General features: G+C 30.7%; 2 protein-coding genes and 1 long non-coding RNA gene across 3 annotated transcripts in view; 1 reads left to right on the top strand and 2 right to left on the bottom strand.

Moving 5' to 3' along the window:
- The window catches only part of LOC132904592 (uncharacterized), a 95,003-nt gene extending 88,887 nt beyond the window's left edge, over positions 1-6,116 (bottom strand). The window contains exon 1 of the mRNA XM_060955217.1: positions 5,954-6,116. Coding sequence (XP_060811200.1) covers positions 5,954-6,018 — 65 coding nt within the window. The 5' untranslated portion in view covers positions 6,019-6,116. The remainder of the gene's footprint in view (positions 1-5,953) is intronic.
- A 332-nt stretch (positions 6,117-6,448) lies between these two features.
- On the top strand, positions 6,449-7,726 carry LOC132904618 (uncharacterized). The gene is made up of 2 exons (XR_009657628.1): positions 6,449-6,740; positions 7,118-7,726. It is a non-coding gene; the product is annotated as an uncharacterized LOC132904618 (long non-coding RNA).
- Positions 7,727-9,616: 1,890 nt separating this feature from the next.
- Positions 9,617-13,306, bottom strand: LOC132904583 (dnaJ homolog subfamily C member 8). The gene is made up of 6 exons (XM_060955203.1): positions 13,173-13,306; positions 12,667-12,825; positions 12,521-12,587; positions 12,365-12,459; positions 12,143-12,282; positions 9,617-12,057 (listed from the first exon to the last, which is right to left on the bottom strand). Exons 1-6 carry the CDS (start codon positions 13,248-13,250, stop codon positions 11,823-11,825), a joined length of 774 nt encoding a protein of 257 aa, XP_060811186.1. The 5' UTR covers positions 13,251-13,306; the 3' UTR covers positions 9,617-11,822.
- Positions 13,307-22,180: the final 8,874 nt, after the last annotated feature.

Below are 22,180 nucleotides of genomic sequence, written 5' to 3'. Positions count from 1 at the left end.
GCGTCGCAGACGGATCGTCTTGTCTGCCCGACGAAAAATATGCAATGTACCGACGAGCGCATAATTGTGATCAAGCAGCGAGTTCCAGAAACGCCGATTTCGGTCCGTTATTTTATTCTAACAAAGAGGGTGGCCTACGTGATCATAGGCGAGAACGGTGGCGTGATCCGAGCGTAATGGGGGTCGTCTCCCCGAGAAGACAAAGAATCGGTCTAAGGGCAATCAGTCTCATTTGAAGATTCAAACGACATACATCGAGAGGTCTGACGATTGAAATTAAAGTCGCTTAGTCTAACGAATTCATCGAGAGATACGTAAAGTCGGGTCGAATTTCTGTAACGCATTAACTGTATTCATCGCTAAATAATTTGTGACGCTTTTATTATTATACAATTTATTGTTGAATATACAAGCTATATTAACCTGTTAACACAGTGTTAAATTCATCGAACCACCTCTGTTACCTTAACCGAAACAGGGGAACGACTAGTTCGCGGCGTCGATTATACGAATCGTAGCGAGAATTTACGCCTCTCGCTGACGAGTTTTCCTCGCGACCGCGTCTCTCGCGAACGGTCGTAACAGAATATTCTGTGTATAAATACGATGTTTCTATAGTTATAAAAGAAGTTAACAAAGATGAAATATAATTAACCACTTTAATATTTGGGCACTACAGTATTTTCATGTTTGTTAATTTATCTGTGCAAATTAAGAAATTTATTCAGTTGCTTCGTATTATGTTTAGAGATTACTTATTACAGATGATAGAAATATAATTGTAATTTACTATTATAATATATAATATATAATAATGTATAGTAAATTATAACTGAAATGATAATCAATTTTCACGTTACAAAAATACTCGGACAGATTAAAAAAATTAATTTTTCATGTTTATACCTTTTTTAACTATGCTAAATTAAACTAAAATCCATAATGTTCTGTTGCGTAATCTTTCTACTTAATAACGATCCTTAAACAATGAGGCATACTTGAAATAATTTATATTAAATATCCAAATGCAGTAAAACTTCATTTTTCTTTTAATCGAATTTTCAATTTCTTTTTAAAAATGTATTGATATTTTACGAACTCTGTGTTACAATTCCTCCCCTAACATAACATGAGAAAGTATAAGACAAAAGACGTAAAATTACAGCGATGCTTGCTACAGTTTTTCTTCTCCTGAGTGATTTATCCTTTTCCTACAATTTCTGAAAGCACAGTCTCCTAATATGATTTCAAACATTTCAAACTTTATTCCTCGTTACATTAACGCATACATATAAGAGTTGAAATGTTGCGGATAGTTTTGCAGTTGTGAGAAGCACTGTATCACATCCTAATTGGCGCATTGTTCTGTTACAAGCGACAAGTAATTGCCAGTAAAAATATACTACTGGATAGTGATATTCGATTTGATATTCTTTGCGATTGCAATTAAAATAGTTTTCTCTGATATTAATAAATTGCATTTAAAATCCAATGTTTCTCATGCTTTCACGGCGCGGTTTCATATCAAACGGCTTTTAATCGATCGCAAGATTCCTTGCAGCGCTCTGGAAAAATATAGATATACCGATCGATGACAAGTTTTTTAGTATATTAGTGCGGAAAGTAGAGCGGAAATGCGGAGAAGCGTATCTATGTTTAAAGCTACACCGACGATTGCACTCTGTAATCCAGACTTCACGCAAGAGAGGACAATAGCTTTCCCTAGACGTTAATGTAATTAATTATTAGACATATAATAAAAGACATCATACAGTGTCCTTTATTATCCATTAATTTTTCTACCCCCACCTCGGTGTTTATAAAACGCGAAAGCATCGCGGCAGCAATTTTTTTGCATAGTTTGAATATTCTTCTGTACTGTATCTGATACTTCTGTCTCATATGTAAATGGAAATCAGTCCATTACACGGGTAATTTCACTTGCACTTTATAACCGCCACGTTCAATTAGAATCCCGGCCCGACGTACACAAAAGAAAATCGAATTACTACGCGAATAATTCTCCTTGCTACCAGTGTTATGCAATTTACAAGTACGGAGACTTACAAAAGTATTTGAATATTTATTACAAAGAACTTTTATATATACCTACACGTTGTATATATTATGCATATCAAAGGAAATTTTATTAACACTTAATGAGATATTCTTGACATGATTATATTGGTAAATTCTTTGCAACATATATTTAATAAAAAATTAGTATACAGCATGAATAGTTTGGCTGATGCAGAAACAAGTGCCAGGGATCGAAGGATATAAGAATCAACTGATTTATTATATACAGTTACAGGCCGAAAGTCGTGAAAAACTGCAATTATCATCGTTTTTAACCGTTTATAACTCATAGCAACGTTAACCCATGTCGATGACATTTTCGACCCAAGTCCATAAAATGTATTTTTTAAATTTTAATTAGAAACTTAGATAAAAAATGATAAAATTATTGATTATGATTAAAAATTATAAAAAGTGATCCTCGCGATTCCAAGCAATTGCAACTTTTTCCGACATCTTTTTTATACGTCATCCAGTAAACTCATCTTTCTATCTTCTCAAAAAGGTTCACATCGTTCGGCCCAATTTTTAAAAAGTTACTTTGTTTTAAAGAATCTCCAAATACGTTCGCGAGCCACTGTATTTTCTCTAAATATCTTGTAGCTTTGTCGCATATCTTTAAATTTGTCCAAAACATTGCGAATATAATCGTGATAATCCGATCTCATTACAGTACCAATGAAATTTCAAATGTTTCAAATAATACGCAATATTTATATCTATTTACAAAATGTTTCTACAATTGTTTAAATACTTTTGTGAGCTATTGTATACATATTGCATATTCTAAACGATTACGGTTAATTAACATATACAAACAATTTGTCACTACGTTTGAATAAAAGATCAAACATAACGAGGCTAAATTATATGTATAAGAGTGCTAATGAAGTTTATAGAAAAAAGAAGTTGGTTTTAAGGATCGATAAACAGACGACTAAAAATAGTAACAGTCTACGATATTCGCATGGAGAGGGCAAAAGTGGCACATATACATATGTAACTCACTTTTTATCATTATCTCGATAAATATATAGCATATATACCAAGAATCACAAGAATTGCAACAGCAATCATCGTATGCACTGTAGGTACGTACGGACGTCGCAAGTCCCGTTAGTCAACCTTAAGGTTTAAGGTTCGTTTCTCCGAGTACTGCTTCGTGCTTGCATGTGTAAGCTGTTTCATAGATAATTACCGAATCCGTTGATAAAATTCTGTCGCCATAATTGCCGTAAACTCTATCGATTAGAGAGTTACTACCACGTAGAGAAATTTAAGAACTATCCCATTAAGTTAGGTGGAAATGTTGTTGGACTACTCATTATTGCTCCTTTTATCGTCAAGGATTGTCGGTATTTATGTATAGATAATTTTCAGTGAAAGTTGCATAAAACTAGAACTGGTTCCGATAATATCTTCTAATATTAACTTGATAAGTCACAGGGAAATTCCTAGCGAAAGCTCCTATTATGCAAAGTCCTTTTAAAAATTAACAAATGTTATCGAAATATAATTTTCAGTGAAAGTTGCATAAACCTCGAACTGGTTCCGATAATATCTTCTAATATTAACTTGATAAGTCACAGGAAAATTCCTAGCGAAAGCTCCTATTATGCAAAGACCTTTTAAAAATTAACAAATGTTATCGAAATATAATTTTCAGTGAAAGTTACATAAAACTCGAATATCTTATAATATTAACTCGATAAGTCGCAGGGAAATTCCTAACGAAAGCTCCTATTATGCAAAGTCCTTTTAAAAATTAACAAATGTTATCTAAATTAACAATTTTCTGTTACTAACGAGGTATTCGATATTATTGTGAATTACATTGATCTTGCTGCAAACTTTGATTGCGTTTGAGTGACATTTAATATTGATTATTTCACTTTTTCTTCAAATTTAAGAAATTTGTTAATGGCAGAAAAACTTAATTCGATCGGGAATGACACAAAAGACGATAGAGGATTTAAATCAAATATACTCCGAGAAAATCGTTTCTTAATCTGTTAAAGGACATTCCTTAAACAGAAACTTGTATAACTGAAATATTAAAAATTAACGAGAACAAGTCAGTTTTAATTAGCTGTTTTTGAATAGAAAGTCATTAAATAAAAATGTTATTGCGTTTTAATTTTAAGAAATCAACAACCCGAATGACGAGCTACCTCGACCTCTCCGGATAACAAATTAAAGTCAAAGAGACAACAGTTTATATGTTCAAGTGACTATCCAGTAAGATTGCAAGAATTTCAATTAAAAATACATTTATCGACAATTTTTAAAGCCACTTTATATAGCTAGAAACTTGGACCGACATGTCGGACACGATATCTACATTCATATGTACATATAAATATCGTGAGTTCCTTATAGCTTCGTGTGAAAGCGCCATTCCATTCGACTCCGTCTATATGCTATAACATACAGAAAGACGAGACTCTCGTTCGCATGGGGGGTCACAGCTAGCCCTGAGGGAGCAGTCATTGACATTGAGAGAGAGGGAGGGAGAGAGACCGTCGAGAAACGTGACTAATATTGTAGCTACCTTTGTATAGAAGCTTTTCGTATTTTCTATTCACCGATAACCACCTGTAGAATGGCTGATCACGAGGTCGATTTAAATTGAAAGATAATTTTCTTTTGTACGATATATGATGAATTTGTTCCTTTAGCTACGTATCATAACTCAAATTTTTGCAGTTCATTATAGATTAGAGATTTGAGTTTATATAACGTTTATGAAATAAAGTACTTTTGCTCGTGAAAAGTAAGATGGAATAGAAAGGTACGACTAAAGCATGCGAATCGTTATGGTAGTAACTGCAACATCAGGTAGATTATACGGTAGAGTAACACTAAAAGGTACACGCACATTATCTCAGCATTTGTTTAATTATACGCTCGTTAGCATCAAATAAGTTTAACTGGTAAAAAATGCAATTACACCGTCTTTGGAACATGGCGCAATATCCTGAAGAATATAATTGATACATTCGTTGGAAAAAAATTGTGGACATCATGGTTTCATTATCATACTGCGGATTGTTGACGACAAAAGAAATGGAACTAAAAATATATTTCACGGATCTTTTGTTGATGAAAATTTTTAATTGTAATTCATCGACAGTTATGTATTTAACGTATTTTGAACGTTGGAACGAAGCCACGATTTGCTATGGTTTAATTTACTTGGTTGGTGTAGAAATTCTGGATAGTGCTAAAACAGGTTTCTTGCGAACGTCTTACTCTCGACGATTCAGTATTCGACAGTCGCTCTGCTGGCTCGTATTCGTCGAGGTTTATTGCCTCGAGCAGCGAAGAAAGTATAACGCAAATCCCTCTGATAAACCTTAAACGATCATGAGTTATAAAAATAAGTAAGATTCTACTACCGTGCGATTCGTCCTCGATACACGTTCATCTATTTCATAGTAGGATTCGATTATTCACATACGTGTGCGTGCACGATGTATAAATTTTGCACGAAAATCTAACCTAATCCGTCAAACTGCACACAGAAACACCTGACTAAATCACATTCCAATACGACGATTCAACACCCTACCGACTGCACGACCGATCAAATCAAGCGATTCCTTGTTTAGGACGATCACTTTTAAGAACGCATTTCCAATTACCCCAAACCTAACTCCAATTACACAAGTCATGCAACAACGTAACAAAAAGCTGAACAAAAACATTTCTGTGGGACTCCTAGAACAATTATTCGTTGATGATCGACCGGTCACGTAAATTGCAACGATTGACAACGATTGATCGAAGATCGTAGTCTTTTACATAAAAGCAGCGTGCTGACAAAACGAATTGTAAATAAACCATGCGATGAGAGAACACTGTTGAACATTACCCTCGTTCCTCTTCGGCAGTCGGCGGTCCCTGTTGCGCGATGCGAAACACGTCCGTCGTCGACATGGTGCTCCGCTGGCCAGCACACTATTAACACACGATCACGGGTCACATATCGACGCCACTTTCCTCCAATTATCCAACGTCGAGGATATTTTCCTCGATTCAAATCCACGTAGCGATGCCGCGCACTCGGCGCGATCCACGTGTGAACGCGCGCTAGTCGTGCAAACTAAGTACGTGTCCAGGTTGGCTGGCGCCCGTCAAGGCTAACACTGGTGCCGTGGTGTGCTGTGAGAATGGTGCGTGTTAAAGCCGATGTATGCAAGATCGGTAGCCGGTAGCGCAACAGGTTGCGAGTCCACACAGATTTTCTACGATCCACGACCGGCTGGATTCGCCGTAGCTATCGATCGTTCACGGCGATCCAAAAGCAGTGAAGAGCAACGCACGACAGCGACCAACTCACTGCAGTCTCGTGTAGTGTCGCGGCGAAGCGGTCACGCCGCACCTCTACTTCTGTTGCCGTTCTGTTCTCTTCCTTCTACCTGTGCACGCCACGCACACCATCATTTTTCTTTTAGTTGTGTGTACCATAGACGCTCGTTTGTCCACGGACGAAACGCGTTCCTTCTATCTGCGCGCACGTACACACCACCACACCATAGTTGGTGCTTTCGTAGAGATGCTATTAATCTCTATACATCGCTATGTTTCGGCTATTTGTGTATTTTCATACATACGAGTTTCTCCTCTATTGCTTTGCCGCGCCGTGATTGTCTATTTAGGTACACGAACATTTATCTCTCGTTACGTTTCTGTGTGTGAACAGGTTCCACGCGATTGTATATATATATATGAATATGCCGCGTGACGTGGTATGCTTGTGCTGCGCGATGAACACACGTGTCTTTTGCGTACGCACGCGTCTCAGGTAGATGGTATTTCTTTCATTTGCATACTGTCGTAAGCGTATATTATAGACATTAGTGTTTACGTATTTGTATCTGTGTGCATATTGCTTTCTTTGGTTTAGAAAAAATCGCGCAAAGGAACTTTTTCTTTTCGCTATGTCACCGATGCAGACTTGATCTTTGGCTTGCTATGATTATGTTAGTGTGTTTCTTTCAGACATACATATACACATTGACATTTTTGGTTACAGGTCCCTTGCGATCGTGTCCGTCCAGGTGCATTTCCGTTTACCTGTTGTTAAGGACACACACCGGTATCTGGTTTCTATCTGTGTAACAGTTCACGTCAACAAGTAGAAACTTTACGTTCCATTCGTGAAGCGGTCGCACAAACACGAAGGATCTCGCTGTATGCACAGAAATAACATTTCTTTAAACTGTGTGCGAGAAAGGCACTATAAGAACGGTTTCCTCTTGCCGTGCATCGGTTCTTATACGTCGATATTTATCCTGGCCGGTTCGTGTATAAACGTATATGAATACGTTTCCATTACTCGTGCACACATACAATAAAAACTTGCTTATTATATATGTATACATGAGTACCATTATATATGCACATGTAGTACGCGACTCAGCTATTCGAATACGGAGTTCTTTCGGAGCAATCGCGTTACGATCTTTACCATATGAATTGAACTTGGAAAATCTTGTATCATTCTGTGCAACATTAATAATGCATGTTTTTTATACGGTTTGTATGTCTCGAAAGAGAAAAACATATAATATATTTGTTTATACGATGAAGGTATTATTTGTGTAATTTCTATTACCATAATTGTTGATATAACCTCTCTTTACTTTACTTTATTCTTTTCCAAAATATTTGAAAGTTTAATGTAAATTATATTGTACTATATAATGTATATTATTATTAATAAATGGCGTTTTTAGTAAATACTATGAATATTAATTTTTTATGTATCCTTTAAATTAAAATCTTTATCGAAAGAGAATTTGCCGATTTCATGATCTTAGAAGATATTCGATTCGTACAATTTTATTTTTTTTTCGGTTCTGATTTCATTCACTTATATTATCATATTATGAATCATTCTTTTTCCAAGTGGAATTTCACTCTCTAGGTCCTCAATCGCAAATCGATTTAGTGCAATTACCAATATAGAAAGAAACCGATTTCCTACGGATCGAATTGAAAATTTGAAAGGACGAATTGTTACCTGTTGCGCATGATGCGTATAATACGTATACACATATGCCTCGCACATGCGCAGTTTGCAAATGCAAAGCTAAATATTAATATTCTTGCTGTATTGTACATTTTTACAAATTCTAAACAAATCAAACAAAATCTGTTCATAATATTGGCAATCAATTGTATCGTTGAATCAATGATATAATACAAGTAGAATATTTATATAAAATTTAAATATTCTATTTGTACTATAATCTTTTTGAAAGAGTACAATATTTGAATAATTATAGTAAATACTTAGATAGAAAACGCAAATATTTGAAGAAAGTATAGATCGTCGAGCAGCGTGTTTTTTATTCAGAACTTCTTGTACAGTTCATTTAAGCTATTTTCTATAACCAAAGGGTATTAAAGGTATTAACGAATTTACCTTATATTTTTTATATAAGGATTTGTAGATTTTCTTTTTATTAAAGTACAAATAATTTTTAGTTTTAATAATAGTGTTGCGTATAAAAATGTATTATTTATAGCAAAAATATATTATTATAAAATTACATCTTTCAATTACTGTAAAAGTAATAAAAAAATGCTTAGAATATTTCTAATTATTGCAATATATGTAAGATGAAGTATAACTTACAAGAGAAAATATTAGTACTGTTGTAAGTTATATCTTAAAATTAAATAAATAAAATATGTTTCTATATGTGTATAATTTCGGTCAATACATTTCTATATGTGACTCACGTACACACTCCGGATGGAAGTGTACAGTCACGTAAAATGCATTTCATCGTCATTGCTAGCGCAGCAGCTTTGAAAGACATTATGACGACAAAGTGTTTAGCAAGTACAGATAAAAATAAACATTGCACATAAAAATTGCATTATGCCATACTCCTATATTTATTTATAAAAGAAATAAAAGTGCTAATTTTAGTCAGTGTGAACATGCAAAGAGTAAAAGAGACGAGACGATGAATAATTATTAACACGTTTGATACTATTAACAGAAGTTTAATAAAATTAAAGGATATTATGTTAAGGTTGCTTACAATAGGGATAGTTGTGTTCTGTATTTCGTTTTTGCAGTTTCTTATTCTCGAAAATTTTTAGTAAACATCTATAAATATGAGTAATTTATTTCTTGTAATATTCTTATTGAGTTACGATGTAAACCTAAAAAAGCCTGATGAGGAAGTTGTGAAATATAAAATATGATTATATATAAAAATTGTAGAGTCTTCGTTCTTCTTTCTTCCAGTAATTACGAATGTAGAGTGCATAAAAATTTGGTACATTCACGTAAACGAATAAATAGAACACGACTTGTTCGATTTTTCTACAACGTTACACTTTACGCACCTTTAATTTCATATTTGCATATCACATTATTCAGGATATATTTATCCAAATTAATTTCAGCAAAAAGTTTTCGTGGATATTTCATATTGAATTAATTCAGTCACATAAATGTTATCATGTTTTTCATACACCCTGAGTGGAGTTATTAAATTATGAATACTCGATGTGTATCATATTTACATTTTATATCCCATGGACGTCATAATATACAAGACGAATACATTAATAACAAATGGTCGAACTAAATAAAGAACAATACAAATTATTATAATTGACGATTTGTAATCTATTACTTGTATAAAATGAATTTTTTTATAGCATTAAATAATATTATAATATATCCGTCGTAACATTTTCACGAATGAATAAAGAATTGAAATCAATTTTAAGAAAAAAAAGTTAATTTTTCGAACAATTCCGCCTAATACAGAATATGTGGTCATATAATATCATTTGTTGTGATATAATAAAATTTTTGTACATATAAATAGAAGCCACGAATAGATTTTTTTCTACCATCCAGTATCATACATATATTATAAATAAACGAGGCATTCTCCGAGTGTGTATTGTTTAATCCATTATTTGGTATTACTTAATTATAGTAAACTGATTATTAATATTGCGCTGATATATATATATATCTATATATATATATTATATATATTAATGAAATAATATTATATAATATTATATATAATATATATTATATACATTATTATATAATACATAATATTAATAAAAATATTATGTATATATATATATATATATATATATATATATATAAATCGGAATTAATAAAGTTTATGGCATCATAGAAAAATTCATATTACAAAAACAAAATAGAAAAAGATTGGAAATAAATGTTATTTCACGTTATGATCAGCTATTCAGCTTAATATCTTTGATAAAAATTTCATCTTACGATTTTATCTTTTACACACAAACACTTTCTCGCCGTTTATTCTTATCGGCACTTGTACAACATTGACTTTCATATATTAGTAAGACTATTTAAAGTGACTTGCAATGAGAAACTTATGCTTTAGAAATTTGTCTTCTTACAATAATCTTACAAATTACAGTTGGACCAAGTGTACGTCGCGATATAACATCCATTATGCGAGTATCTATTGAAAACCGGAAATTATAACTACATGGCCCGTTAAACTATTTCGATGGCAATGAACGTAAAATATTGTCGTATCACTTACTTAGAGTGTTTTGTTAAACTAAAAGGAATGTATTATGTTATATTTTCTGATTTCCAAACGAAACATACGCTAAATCATTTTATATATGGTTTTGTTCGTAGCATATTTAAAATCAGAAATTAACAAATTCCACATGTTAATATGATTATTGTAATGTCACTAAAGGTGCAAAATATGATTGTTAGTGCAGCGACAAACTATTTACTAAAATTGAAAAAGAAAGTGAAGAAAGAAACAAAGGTATATAAAAGCGTCACAATTTCATCCGCATTACGTATGAAATACAGATGAAATATTTTGCCTTAGTATAATGTAACAATTATATTATACATCGTTAGATAGATATACTTTGCGCACACATGACACCAATACATAATGTCGAATTTTTATAACAATATGTAAGCAGAGATTGTATTCTGTAGAAGAATATTTATACTTTACCTTTATATTTTGTATTTCAAATCATCTTGTAGCTTTAAAACAGCAATATTTATTTAATTGTCAATTATTGGTACGATATATGCAAACTTTTCACAATAATTTATAAAAGTATATGAAAAAGCAAGAAATATTAATTTAAATTTCATTTAACACATTGTATAACTTAAATGTTGTCTTTTTTTAAAGCATTGTGTCATGTGATTGTGTATTTCAGATAAAAATATGAGGTACGTGTATATCATAAAATTGACATTTGTTATACAAATGTATGTATAGTACAAATGGAAATTGTCTTACATTTCATACAATAATTTCATTAGACCAAGCTTTTATTTAAAGTTGAACTTATTCGGGCCATGTAAATATATCACAACTATGTACGTCAATACATACATATAGATTCAACAAACACACAAATTATTTGTGAACGATACATACACTAATCATTCTCACACTTTGCTGCTCAATGTACTCATCACTCTGTTTACAATTCATTCTCTACTTTGACACCTGATTTTAATTTTTTAACTAGTTTCAAATAACAAATTCTTAATTAAGAAACGAATTTTAAATGAGAATAATTCCAATTAGTTCTAATAAAATCAATAATCTGTCACATAGTGAAAACATGCTATTTAAACTACTTTTTTTTGCAAGAAATATGAAATGCTGATCAAATAAAAGAATCTATATCAGGTGTCAGGAACAGTTACTTAATTATCGTGATTCAGCTTTCGTTTTAGGAGGCCTGAAAGCTTTTAACTTTTTTGCTTTCTTTTGTTTTGTGGCACTAGCACCAGACTGAAAAGCTTTCCAACTATCAACTCTTGATTGTCGAGATTCTTCAAAATTTTTTTGCCACTCACGTTCTAACGCAGCTTGTGCTTCTGCAGATAATTCTTCTTCTCGTTTCCTTTTACGTTGTTCCGCATCTCTAGTAGCTAATTCCCTTCTACAGAAAAAAAAATCACAAACTTTTATTTACAGATAAGAGGACCCGTTTCATAAGCTATATTATTATTATTATTCAAATTAACCTTCTTCTCTCCATGTCAGCAAAGAGTTTCATCGTCATAACCCAAACTGCATGTCTATAACCTTCTTCTGTTTCCTCTTCAAGTATATTTGCACTTTCTGTTTTTCCCTCTTTTTTCAGTTTTTTCTTCTTTTCTACAATCTAACAAATTTTTCGACATTTATAAATGTATTGCAAATATATTCTTATAAATGAGAAGGATTTATTTGTTTATTATTCATACCATATGATCCGTTCTAGCTTTTGCTTCTTCTATAACATCCATGCATTTAGCTCTAGTTTCTTCGTTTTCCAATGTTTTCCATGCTTTGTTAACAACTATAATAAAAGAAACAATTTTGAAAATTCATCAGTTCTCAAAGTGAAAATTAATACATACTTTCAAACGCTTGTTGTGCACGTTCTGCGTCATCTTGGTTTTTATCAGGATGCACAAGAATTGACATCTACATAATAAAAATAATTTAATAACATATATTTTAAAATTTATACATTATATTAAAGACGAAAAAGATGTTAACTTACACGTCGGTATTTCTTTTTTATTTCATCTATAGATGTGGATGGATCAATTTGTAATACTTCAAAAGGGTTTAAATTAAAATACGACGAGCCAGGTCGAAGTAGTCTGTCAATTTGTTGTTTGGGAGTTAATACCGAATCTCTTTTTTCTATTTCTTTCACCTGAAGAAAAATAAAATTTCGTACAATGCAAAACAACTATTTGTTTAGGGCGCGAATCAGTTGTATAGGTTAGGCTTATTTATAACTCAAAAATTTACTGAGAAAGCAATTTAGTTTATGTTGTTTTAAGAAATGTTAGGTATCACTTATCAAATAACGGAAAACTATTGGTAAATTGCACTTTAAACTCGATTTATTATTATTGTTTAATGCATACATAGTGACGTTTGTTAACCCTTAAAGCAAGGTACAAGTGTTTACAGTTACATAACCAAGAATTGTATCAAAAACTGACTTTTACACAGATAAATGTTCTAATGATATGATGTCATTCGAGATTTACATACTTCGGAATAAAATTCATTGAATTCGTCTTCTTTCTTGGTTGGACTATCACTGGATATATTCGAGTTGGTAGCAGCCATCTTGATTGTTACTAACTTCCATGCTATTAGTGGTGCCGCCTGTGAAAAAATGATATGTATTTCGGATGGACTAATCTGCGACCCGCTTATTTAGAGAAACTGATACAATATGACATGTATTATTGCATTCATATGCGCTAATCTTATCCCTAAAGTTATTTCAACGCATAACAGAACTTATTAATAAATTAAATTATTAAAATTAAGTAAAAAATATTTTATAGATAATTTTGTCTAATTTTGTACTTGTACAATATAAAAGTTTAATAAAATTATATGTATATTTTATAATTAGGTTACGAATACTTTAGATATTCTACATTTAATTTTCTCATAAGTGCAGAAAAATCCACATTCTAATTGTTCCGGTGATTATGAAAGTGGATAAGTCAAATATCTAAAAAAATTGCTTATTTTGCATAGTACTTTTCAAAGTAGTAGAAATTTAACCATATTACATATTATATTTTTCAACAGCTGTATTAAGTTGGATGTTGTCTCATTAAACAGAACTCAAGTCATGCGCCAAACGCAAAACTTTAAATATCTCGAAATGAGGCATAGGACACTTGCATAATCACCGACTCAATTACATATAATATGGGAAATGTATTAGCTTGTCCCAAAAGTTTCTTTTGTTTTATAAGGAAATAATACCAGTACAACATTTTTGGCTTTATATCACTTTATTAAATTATGTATGATCATAATAATAGAAATAGAACAGAATGGATCATACAAAACATGGACAAAACAAAAAATGTTGTGCATCTATTATTTCTTTATAAAAAGAAAGAAACTTCTGGGATAACCTAATAAGAGAGAATGAAATTTCAAAAAATGAATTTGGAAAATCGAATAAAGAAGTCATTTAAAATTTTATAGTATTTTATTAACAAAGCTTAACAACCAATAAACAAGTAAAGTTTTATAGCGGTAACAAAGAAGTATTACAGGAAAATAAAAATCGTACATTCAATATATACTATAGCGTAAAATTCTGTTCAAATCAATGGAATAAGATCGTTTTTAAAAGTACTAGTACACGTAACTACTCGCTATTTTCCACCAGGAAACACAGAACGCATAAATAGGAAGGTGTAAACACTAGTACAACACTATAACATCTAGCATACATTACATTTGAACTAATCTAGCATGATATCTATTAGTTAATCGTGTACTAGTGAACACCAGTTCATATATAAATGCATTTTCTTTAAATGTTATCTATGAGGGCCAGTCCGTTTAAGGAACGCTATTACAAACGCACACAGTTTCTTTGTAACATTTTACTTGCTTATTAACATACGTCACATTCATCGGATATCTAGTTACATGAATTGCAAACTAATAGTTTTACTTACACACATCAACATTATGCGATTCGTCGGCTATTCTTGTTTTTTCTAATTCTACCTTTTTTTTCAAGAATCTCAACGTCCTTTACTGTGCTAAAAGTTTTTTTTTTTTTTTTTGAAAAAGTAATATATATATATATATTACTGTATATATTTAAATGTATATAAATATATATACATTTGTATTAAATGCCATTAATAATTATAATTTTTATTAATAAAGATATATAAACGTATATCAATATATTAGAAATAATATATCAAAATTTGACACGCAAAGATTTAATGCAAAATTGTGTTTAAATGAAAAGATTTTTGACCATCTTTTTGTAATATTTTATATTCTGTACATCAAAGTTTAACAATGATGGCAGCATTATAATTAGACGTTAAGATTCTGTTTTTTTTAACGAAGCAGTTATTAAAACATCAAAAACTTTAGTTCTCAACACGAAACAGTCAGGACATCGACGTTTTTCTTTAACGAGGAGTAGTATATATATTTAAACACATCATTTATGCATATATTGATAGTGAACGTTGATTTTTTTAAACATAATTTGTGTACAGTCAGATATTTCATGTTCATATATGAAAGAATTTTAATAGAAATAAAAGCCAGTGTTAAATAAGAAAAGATGTGTGTGTGTATAAATTTATCAAGTACATGACATAATTTACAACTGATCAACGTGAGCATTGTACTCTAACTGTACTTCAATAAATTACCATACACATAATAATGGAACTGATAAAAATCTAAACGATATCATACATGATTATAGTATAGTTATACACTATGCATTCCTAAATAATTCCACTTTGCAATTCTACCGTAACGAACATACAAACATCACAATAGCTTATCTCCCTTTTTCATGTTACCACAAGTGATTATATGTATATTATAAATTCTACACGGACTAGCGATTAATGATATCAATGATCGAAGTTCGAGAAACATTTGTGAATTGCTTGCGACGTTAAAACGTGCGTGCTCAATAAACTTCGCATATTGATCTGAAAATCTATATTTCCATAACTATTGACTGCAAAGATTGCACGATATAAATCATAACAGACGACCTATGTGTATAATCTTATATGTATAATGTGTTCTCTCAGTCGATCTAGCCTGGCGATTGACTTATTAATTTATGTGTAGTCTGTTCATTAAATCGCACATTTTACAATGAAGTACACAATGCTAGCTGTACTAATAATACCTTGACATCTCTTGCTCTATGCTAGGGTGTATTCTAATAGCGCGTAAAACGAATTATTTTGTTTAGGGCAACTTATCATAGGTACAGTATAATTGTGAGTAAGAAGACGAAAACCTATGATCACGTACTGATGATTATGAAATTAGAAAATACTGTATCTTTAAATTCTTTACGACTCCTTTTTGAGATGGACTGTGACCCCACAATTTCGTTTAGAATACGAAAGTATTTAAAGACATTCACACAATCGGATCTAAAACGTGCGAAATAATCCGATTCGCGGCATCGTACATTATATCAGAAAATATCACGAAGATATTAGAATTCTTTTATAGGGACATACGATGATCGTTCAATACTGAACTTTCAGCAATGAATCGTTTGCTTGTAAAGATTTGCATCGTTTCACAGCTTGTACGCTAAACGAATAGTCTCAGTGAAGGTCCTCCTCGAGATTTTCGCTAACTTCCTTATGAAGTTCCTGTCAAAATATATATATTTGTATTTATTTTTTTATCCGTAAAAATTTACGTCTATGTAACTTATCGATATGCGCCCAGAAGCTTATCGTAATAAAGCGAATATGTATACATATTCTCTATCCACTTACAGAAATACATCGCTTAGATGCATACATGAAACGTGTGTCATACAGCGTACGATTACTGGTTATAGACATACAGATTGGTCGAATTTTCATTGATAGATTCCATAAACATACACTTATCAAGAACGCGAGATAAAGTTTCGAAAATTGAATTCTTACTCGAAGCCATAAATTTCATTTGCCACTCGATTATTGTACACTTATGTATATTGAATCAGTGGATAATGGTCCTTTGATTTCGTAATTGATCTTAAACTCGTCGATATTTTTTTTGGAATAAATTTAGTATTTTTACGACATGACATGTGCTGAACATTTTCAATCATTATGTGTGCCGATTTATATAAAAACATGTACATATATAGATCGAAGCAAATTTAGTTTTTTTCAGATCGTACAAATTTTATTACTTTATGGCCATATTGCTATTAGAGTAGGAGGGATAAAGATTAAAAATTGCTTCTCTGTATATTTATCGTGTTTTATACGTATAGAAATATCGTATTTTTAAAGGTTTAAAGACCTCTCCTAATAACATTCCATGAGAAACCAAAGCACCATTGAATGTTATATATTTCTATAGGACATTAATACGGTTATTACGTCTACCATGTACAAACTCTTAAACACATTAGGTCGATCTCTCGTATCAGACATCCGTATGTGTATGTTTATTGTAATTATACTTATATCATTGATAGTTTTTTTCGCTGGAGTGAGTCCCGGTTTTTGCACACTTCAATAACTAATTTTCAATATCTTTTTCGATAAATAACGAATTTTGCTAAATATCTTCATTACTGAAGATAGTTTTAATTGCTAAAATTAAAATAGATTTGATTTTATATACAACAAATAATTTAATTTATATGCATTATGTTTTATATAGTCATAAAAAATTTTTACGCGCAATTAACGATCAGTCCAGCAAAATAAAACTACGTCAACATTATTACGTACAATACACTATATAAAAATCTTACGGTAACACTCGCAAATATATATGTATATGCCATTGCATAACGTCATATTCGCACTTACGCACACGTATAAACTTTCAAAATCTATTTGGCACTCTCCTAGTTTCATCAAAAAGGCGAGCACACTTGCTATATTCATCAATTCAAAGACATTGCATCGAGTATAGCTTTACTCCTTCGCTACATGTAGTTCTGCTTTATATTATACCTTAAGTTCTCCTTAATATTATGCGATCATTGGTCTAAGAAGATATTTTGTTTTGCATAAAAGATATGAATTATGTCGCGACTGAATTCTCCCAAGGTAATCGTACATGCATCTGGATATACATATAGTAATTATAAATATAATTTAACCAGTCAACATTTCAGAAACAAAGTTTAATAATGAATTTGTATAGACTATGTAACGTGTACATTTCATGGTGATTCTTCAGTTAACTTTGGTCTTTATATTAACATTAAGAATATAATATAGTCAATTAACATTGCATAAATAATGTTCTAAATTTTGATCTTTAAGTATTCAGATTCTTTTTTGATTTATAGCATAAGTAAATATTTGATTATGTGGTAATGTATTTGCATTAAATAATTTAAAGAAAGTAAGTAAGTATATATGCTAGATAACGAAATTAGGAAATATTAATGGAAAATAAATTGGAAATTATCAAGCTGCAGCCTTCTGTGTCGAAATTTCTTCAAATATTGTACGTTTCTTTATACATATACATAGATCATAGAAGAAGATAAATATCTACGACAAAAGCACTATTCTACACAATCAATAGCTACAGTATGTATGTATTCCTCTTTTACGTAGATTTGCTGAATGCAGACAAAAAATTTCAATCCGTCTTGTTCATAATTTTATACGATATAATCTTGCGCATGATTGATATTTGATATAATTTTTGAAATTTCCATTTCCAATATACCTTAATATTAATATTTGTATAAATTTCATTCGAAGCTTGTCAAGTTTGATTCATTGCAAAATTTGTTATGTATTTCAGCGAAAGAAGTATATTACAATGCAAAATTATCATGAAATTTGTAAAAATGAAAGTACTGTTCGTGTAAGCTCGTTATTTAGGGTTGCTTGGAATTTTATTTTGTACGTGTTACTTTTGATATCGATAAACTGAAGGCGATCGGTGTGATAGGAAAGAACACCTTTCGAAAAATATTTTATTCTCTGGAAAATTTGATTCGCATAAATATCGTAAGTTTCATTTTGTTTTGAGATATGAATCAATTTGAAGAGGAATGCGCATTACGGGATCAGAAATTACCTTTTCGATATTAATCATCAAGTATGTCATTTGACCACTTAATCATCGTTATTTTAGTTTCTGTATATGCCTGTACCCAACATTTCTCTGAACTGATGCCTTATTTATATTGTTTGTTTGTAACAGGCTTTTGATTGGGATATAAGAATCGTTTTAAACATACAAGGGAAGAGATTATGGGTCACTAGGCATCGACATACATTGAAAAGGATCCACGTTTTCATAATAGATCGTCTTGTCGTCTCAATGTTTGTCGTGCATTACATATACGTGCATTTTGATTTCGAGCTGTCAGCCATTGGTTTTTTTTTCTTAAACATTACTTATGTAGTAGATGATTCATATTTTTGTTTCTTTTACGACTAGATTTTAACGATTTAAACGCTCAGTATAGATTTTTGCAATGCTGTTATGTGTTGCACTTGAAATGTAAATCAATATCACAATAATGTGTATTAAAATAAATATTCCATTCCAAGAAGTACTTATTTTAAATATTATGCAAACTATGATTATTTATATATATGAAATATTGCAGATGTCTGTCAGAGATTTTTGATAAATTTACGTAATTGAAATTTTGATATCAAATTATGATATATTCCGCGAATTGTTTTCGTAAACGGACCTTTACAGAAATTCGTTTGATTATATAGTTTATAATTTATACATTTAAATCGTAAGTTCGCCATAATTCATTATTAGAATTTTTAAATATTAAGATAACGTAGCAAAACTTTTTATAGTTTATATATTCCTGTTATATTAGTTTTTGTTATCATTTCATGCACCGTTGCTTATTCTAATAGCGTGATAGATGAATCATCGATAAATTGATTAATTATATTCCACAATCAATTTAAGCTTTCATAAGCTTTCATGAAGTATGTAAATGAAAAATAAATAACTTAAACTAATAAATAAATAAATAATAACTGAAACTTTTCAGTTTTTAAAATTAAAAAAATTGGGAGTCTATTCATTTTTTTTAATTTATTAAAATTTATTTTTTAATTAAAAATTGAAAAATTTGGTGGAAAGTTAATTTTTTCAGCCGTGTTAATTGATATAATGTTCGAGTCAAGTTATGTTAATACACGAACTCGAATATTTTTCATGAATTATAGCGAATACGATATTTTGTTGATTTAACAGTTTTTATAAAAACTATAGTGCATCATATAATTATGTTAGTAAATAAACATATCTTGTTTACATACATACATATGTACTTCGCTAACAAAGAAGTATAAGATGAATCGACGTTACGTATAACAATGGATAATTGTATAATTTCTGAAAGTGCAGAGGTTGACTAAAGTGAAATATTTTATTTCAATTTGTTCTAAAAGTACGCACGTGTGTCTGTTTATATCATGTAGGTGCTTTTATATTTATATTGTATATATGTAAATGCGATAATGATGAGATATGTTTATTATTTCAAATTTCTTAAAGAATACATCCTCTCCTTTCTGCATTATTATACAATAACGTAAACGTATATGATCTATGGTTAGCATTGTTTCAACCAATATATACAAAGCAGTAATTCCGTCTTAATTGGAGTCAAATGTGAATACAGCACATACATCTTGTAGTTTTTCAACTGATGACGATGAAAAGAAAAGAAGAAATGAAAAGAAGTTCGTACAGGACATTATAAGTGAACTGCTTTCTGCACTAAGTAAAGATATTGATAGCAATTTTTCCTCTTTCACTAGACGGAAAAGATATGTTTTTATATGTTCAAGATAAATAAATTTTAACTCTGTTAGGTATTTTTCTTTTAGGAGTTTACGAAATATTTTATGTGTATGATGTTACATAGCTAAATTATTGTTAAATGAAGCATGTAGATACAACAAAATACAAAGGTATAGAATCATTTGTTTTATAAAATAGAAAAGATTATTCCTGCAGAATTAAAAATTTTACGAAAGAAAAAGACGAGAAGAAATTTGAAAATCATGACAGAAGCGAAAGACAAATATTTTGTATTGAACTTCTAATGACTTATTCTTTTTCAAATGACTTCCAGTATGAGATTTAAAAAATCGCTATTTAAACTTAAGTGTGTTAAATATGCACGAATAAAGCGAAATCAAGTCTGTTAATGTCTATCGAGGATACAAAATTACTTGATAAATTAGTGGAAATTATCGTGTAGATAATTATATAAAAATAATTATAGTGAAAATTATTATTAGTAGAAATTAATTAAATTAAATATCTCGTATTATAATATATTCTCCTATAGTACCACTAATAATTTTATAGTTGGTACGACAGTAAACTTCAATAAACTCTATAGAAATAATTATAACATAAAATAATGGGTACAATAAATTTTTCTCTGTGTAACATCTGCATGCTATACATCCTGTATTGCATCAGTTGCGGTTACACCATCGCGTACGACAACGATTATTAACGAGTTAATGATGTTATACCTAAATATCTAGTTTCCACTGTAATCGAAGCAAAAATGTTTCTGTATTACGAAAAAGAGTGTCATCATTCGCAAAGTGATATTTGACGCAGAATAAATATATTATCTTACTAAATTGCTACCGTTTGTCCTGTTCGTAGGTAAAGAGAGGTCTCCTTTGTTCAACAAACTCTTATTAAGTTGACAATACTTAATGACGGCATCACGTATTACGACCATCGAATAGCAGAAAGCAGAGTGTTGCGTTTCACACTTAAACACATTTTATTTATTTTGACAAGCACATGCACACTCATATGATATAATTTGTATACAAAGATACACAACACTCGACGATAGGGATACATCTTATAAATCTAACATTTTTAAGAACTTTCTCCATTATAAACTACCTTAATAGAAATTTTACACCGCGTTTACACAACGTTTACGTGTGAAACGTACTGGTGTAATTTCTGTATTTTGTGTTTCAATGTGCAAGCGGCTATTCCGATCATAATCAGAAATTAAGATGATCAATTATATTTCTTCCCTATGTTGGAATTAGTTGTTCTTGTAGTACTTGGTGCTCCTGTCTTTATCTTTTTTCATTTTGATGAATTTTCACATTAAAGAATCCTTTTGATAATTATTTTATTTTTCAGATCAAAAAGATGAAATTTTAGAATCACAACGAAGACATAATTTTACATAATTTCATTTTTGATGAATTATCCTTTTCTCTCTTGAAATACCAGCAAGTTATTTTATAATTCTAAAAATTCTTTATTCGATAAAAATGCAACAAAAATTAATTTCTGCATTTGTATTGTTATTTATTGTCACCAAGTGGATCTCTCGTGGTACCATAAAATACCACGAAAAATACTATACTCAAAGCATCATTCCAACATACGGAGAATCTTCAAAGGAACGTTCGTTTAATTATATATTTTTTGATAAAATCTATCTTCTATTCCTTTCCTGAACTAATGTCATATTTCCTTACTTTACATACACACATATTTTT

The sequence above is a fragment of the Bombus pascuorum genome, chromosome 2, assembly GCF_905332965.1.
Source record: "Bombus pascuorum chromosome 2, iyBomPasc1.1, whole genome shotgun sequence".
Lineage (NCBI taxonomy): Eukaryota > Metazoa > Arthropoda > Insecta > Hymenoptera > Apidae > Bombus > Bombus pascuorum.
Note: the sequence above shows the minus strand (reverse complement) of the source record. Positions and strands in the feature narration are given on the sequence as shown.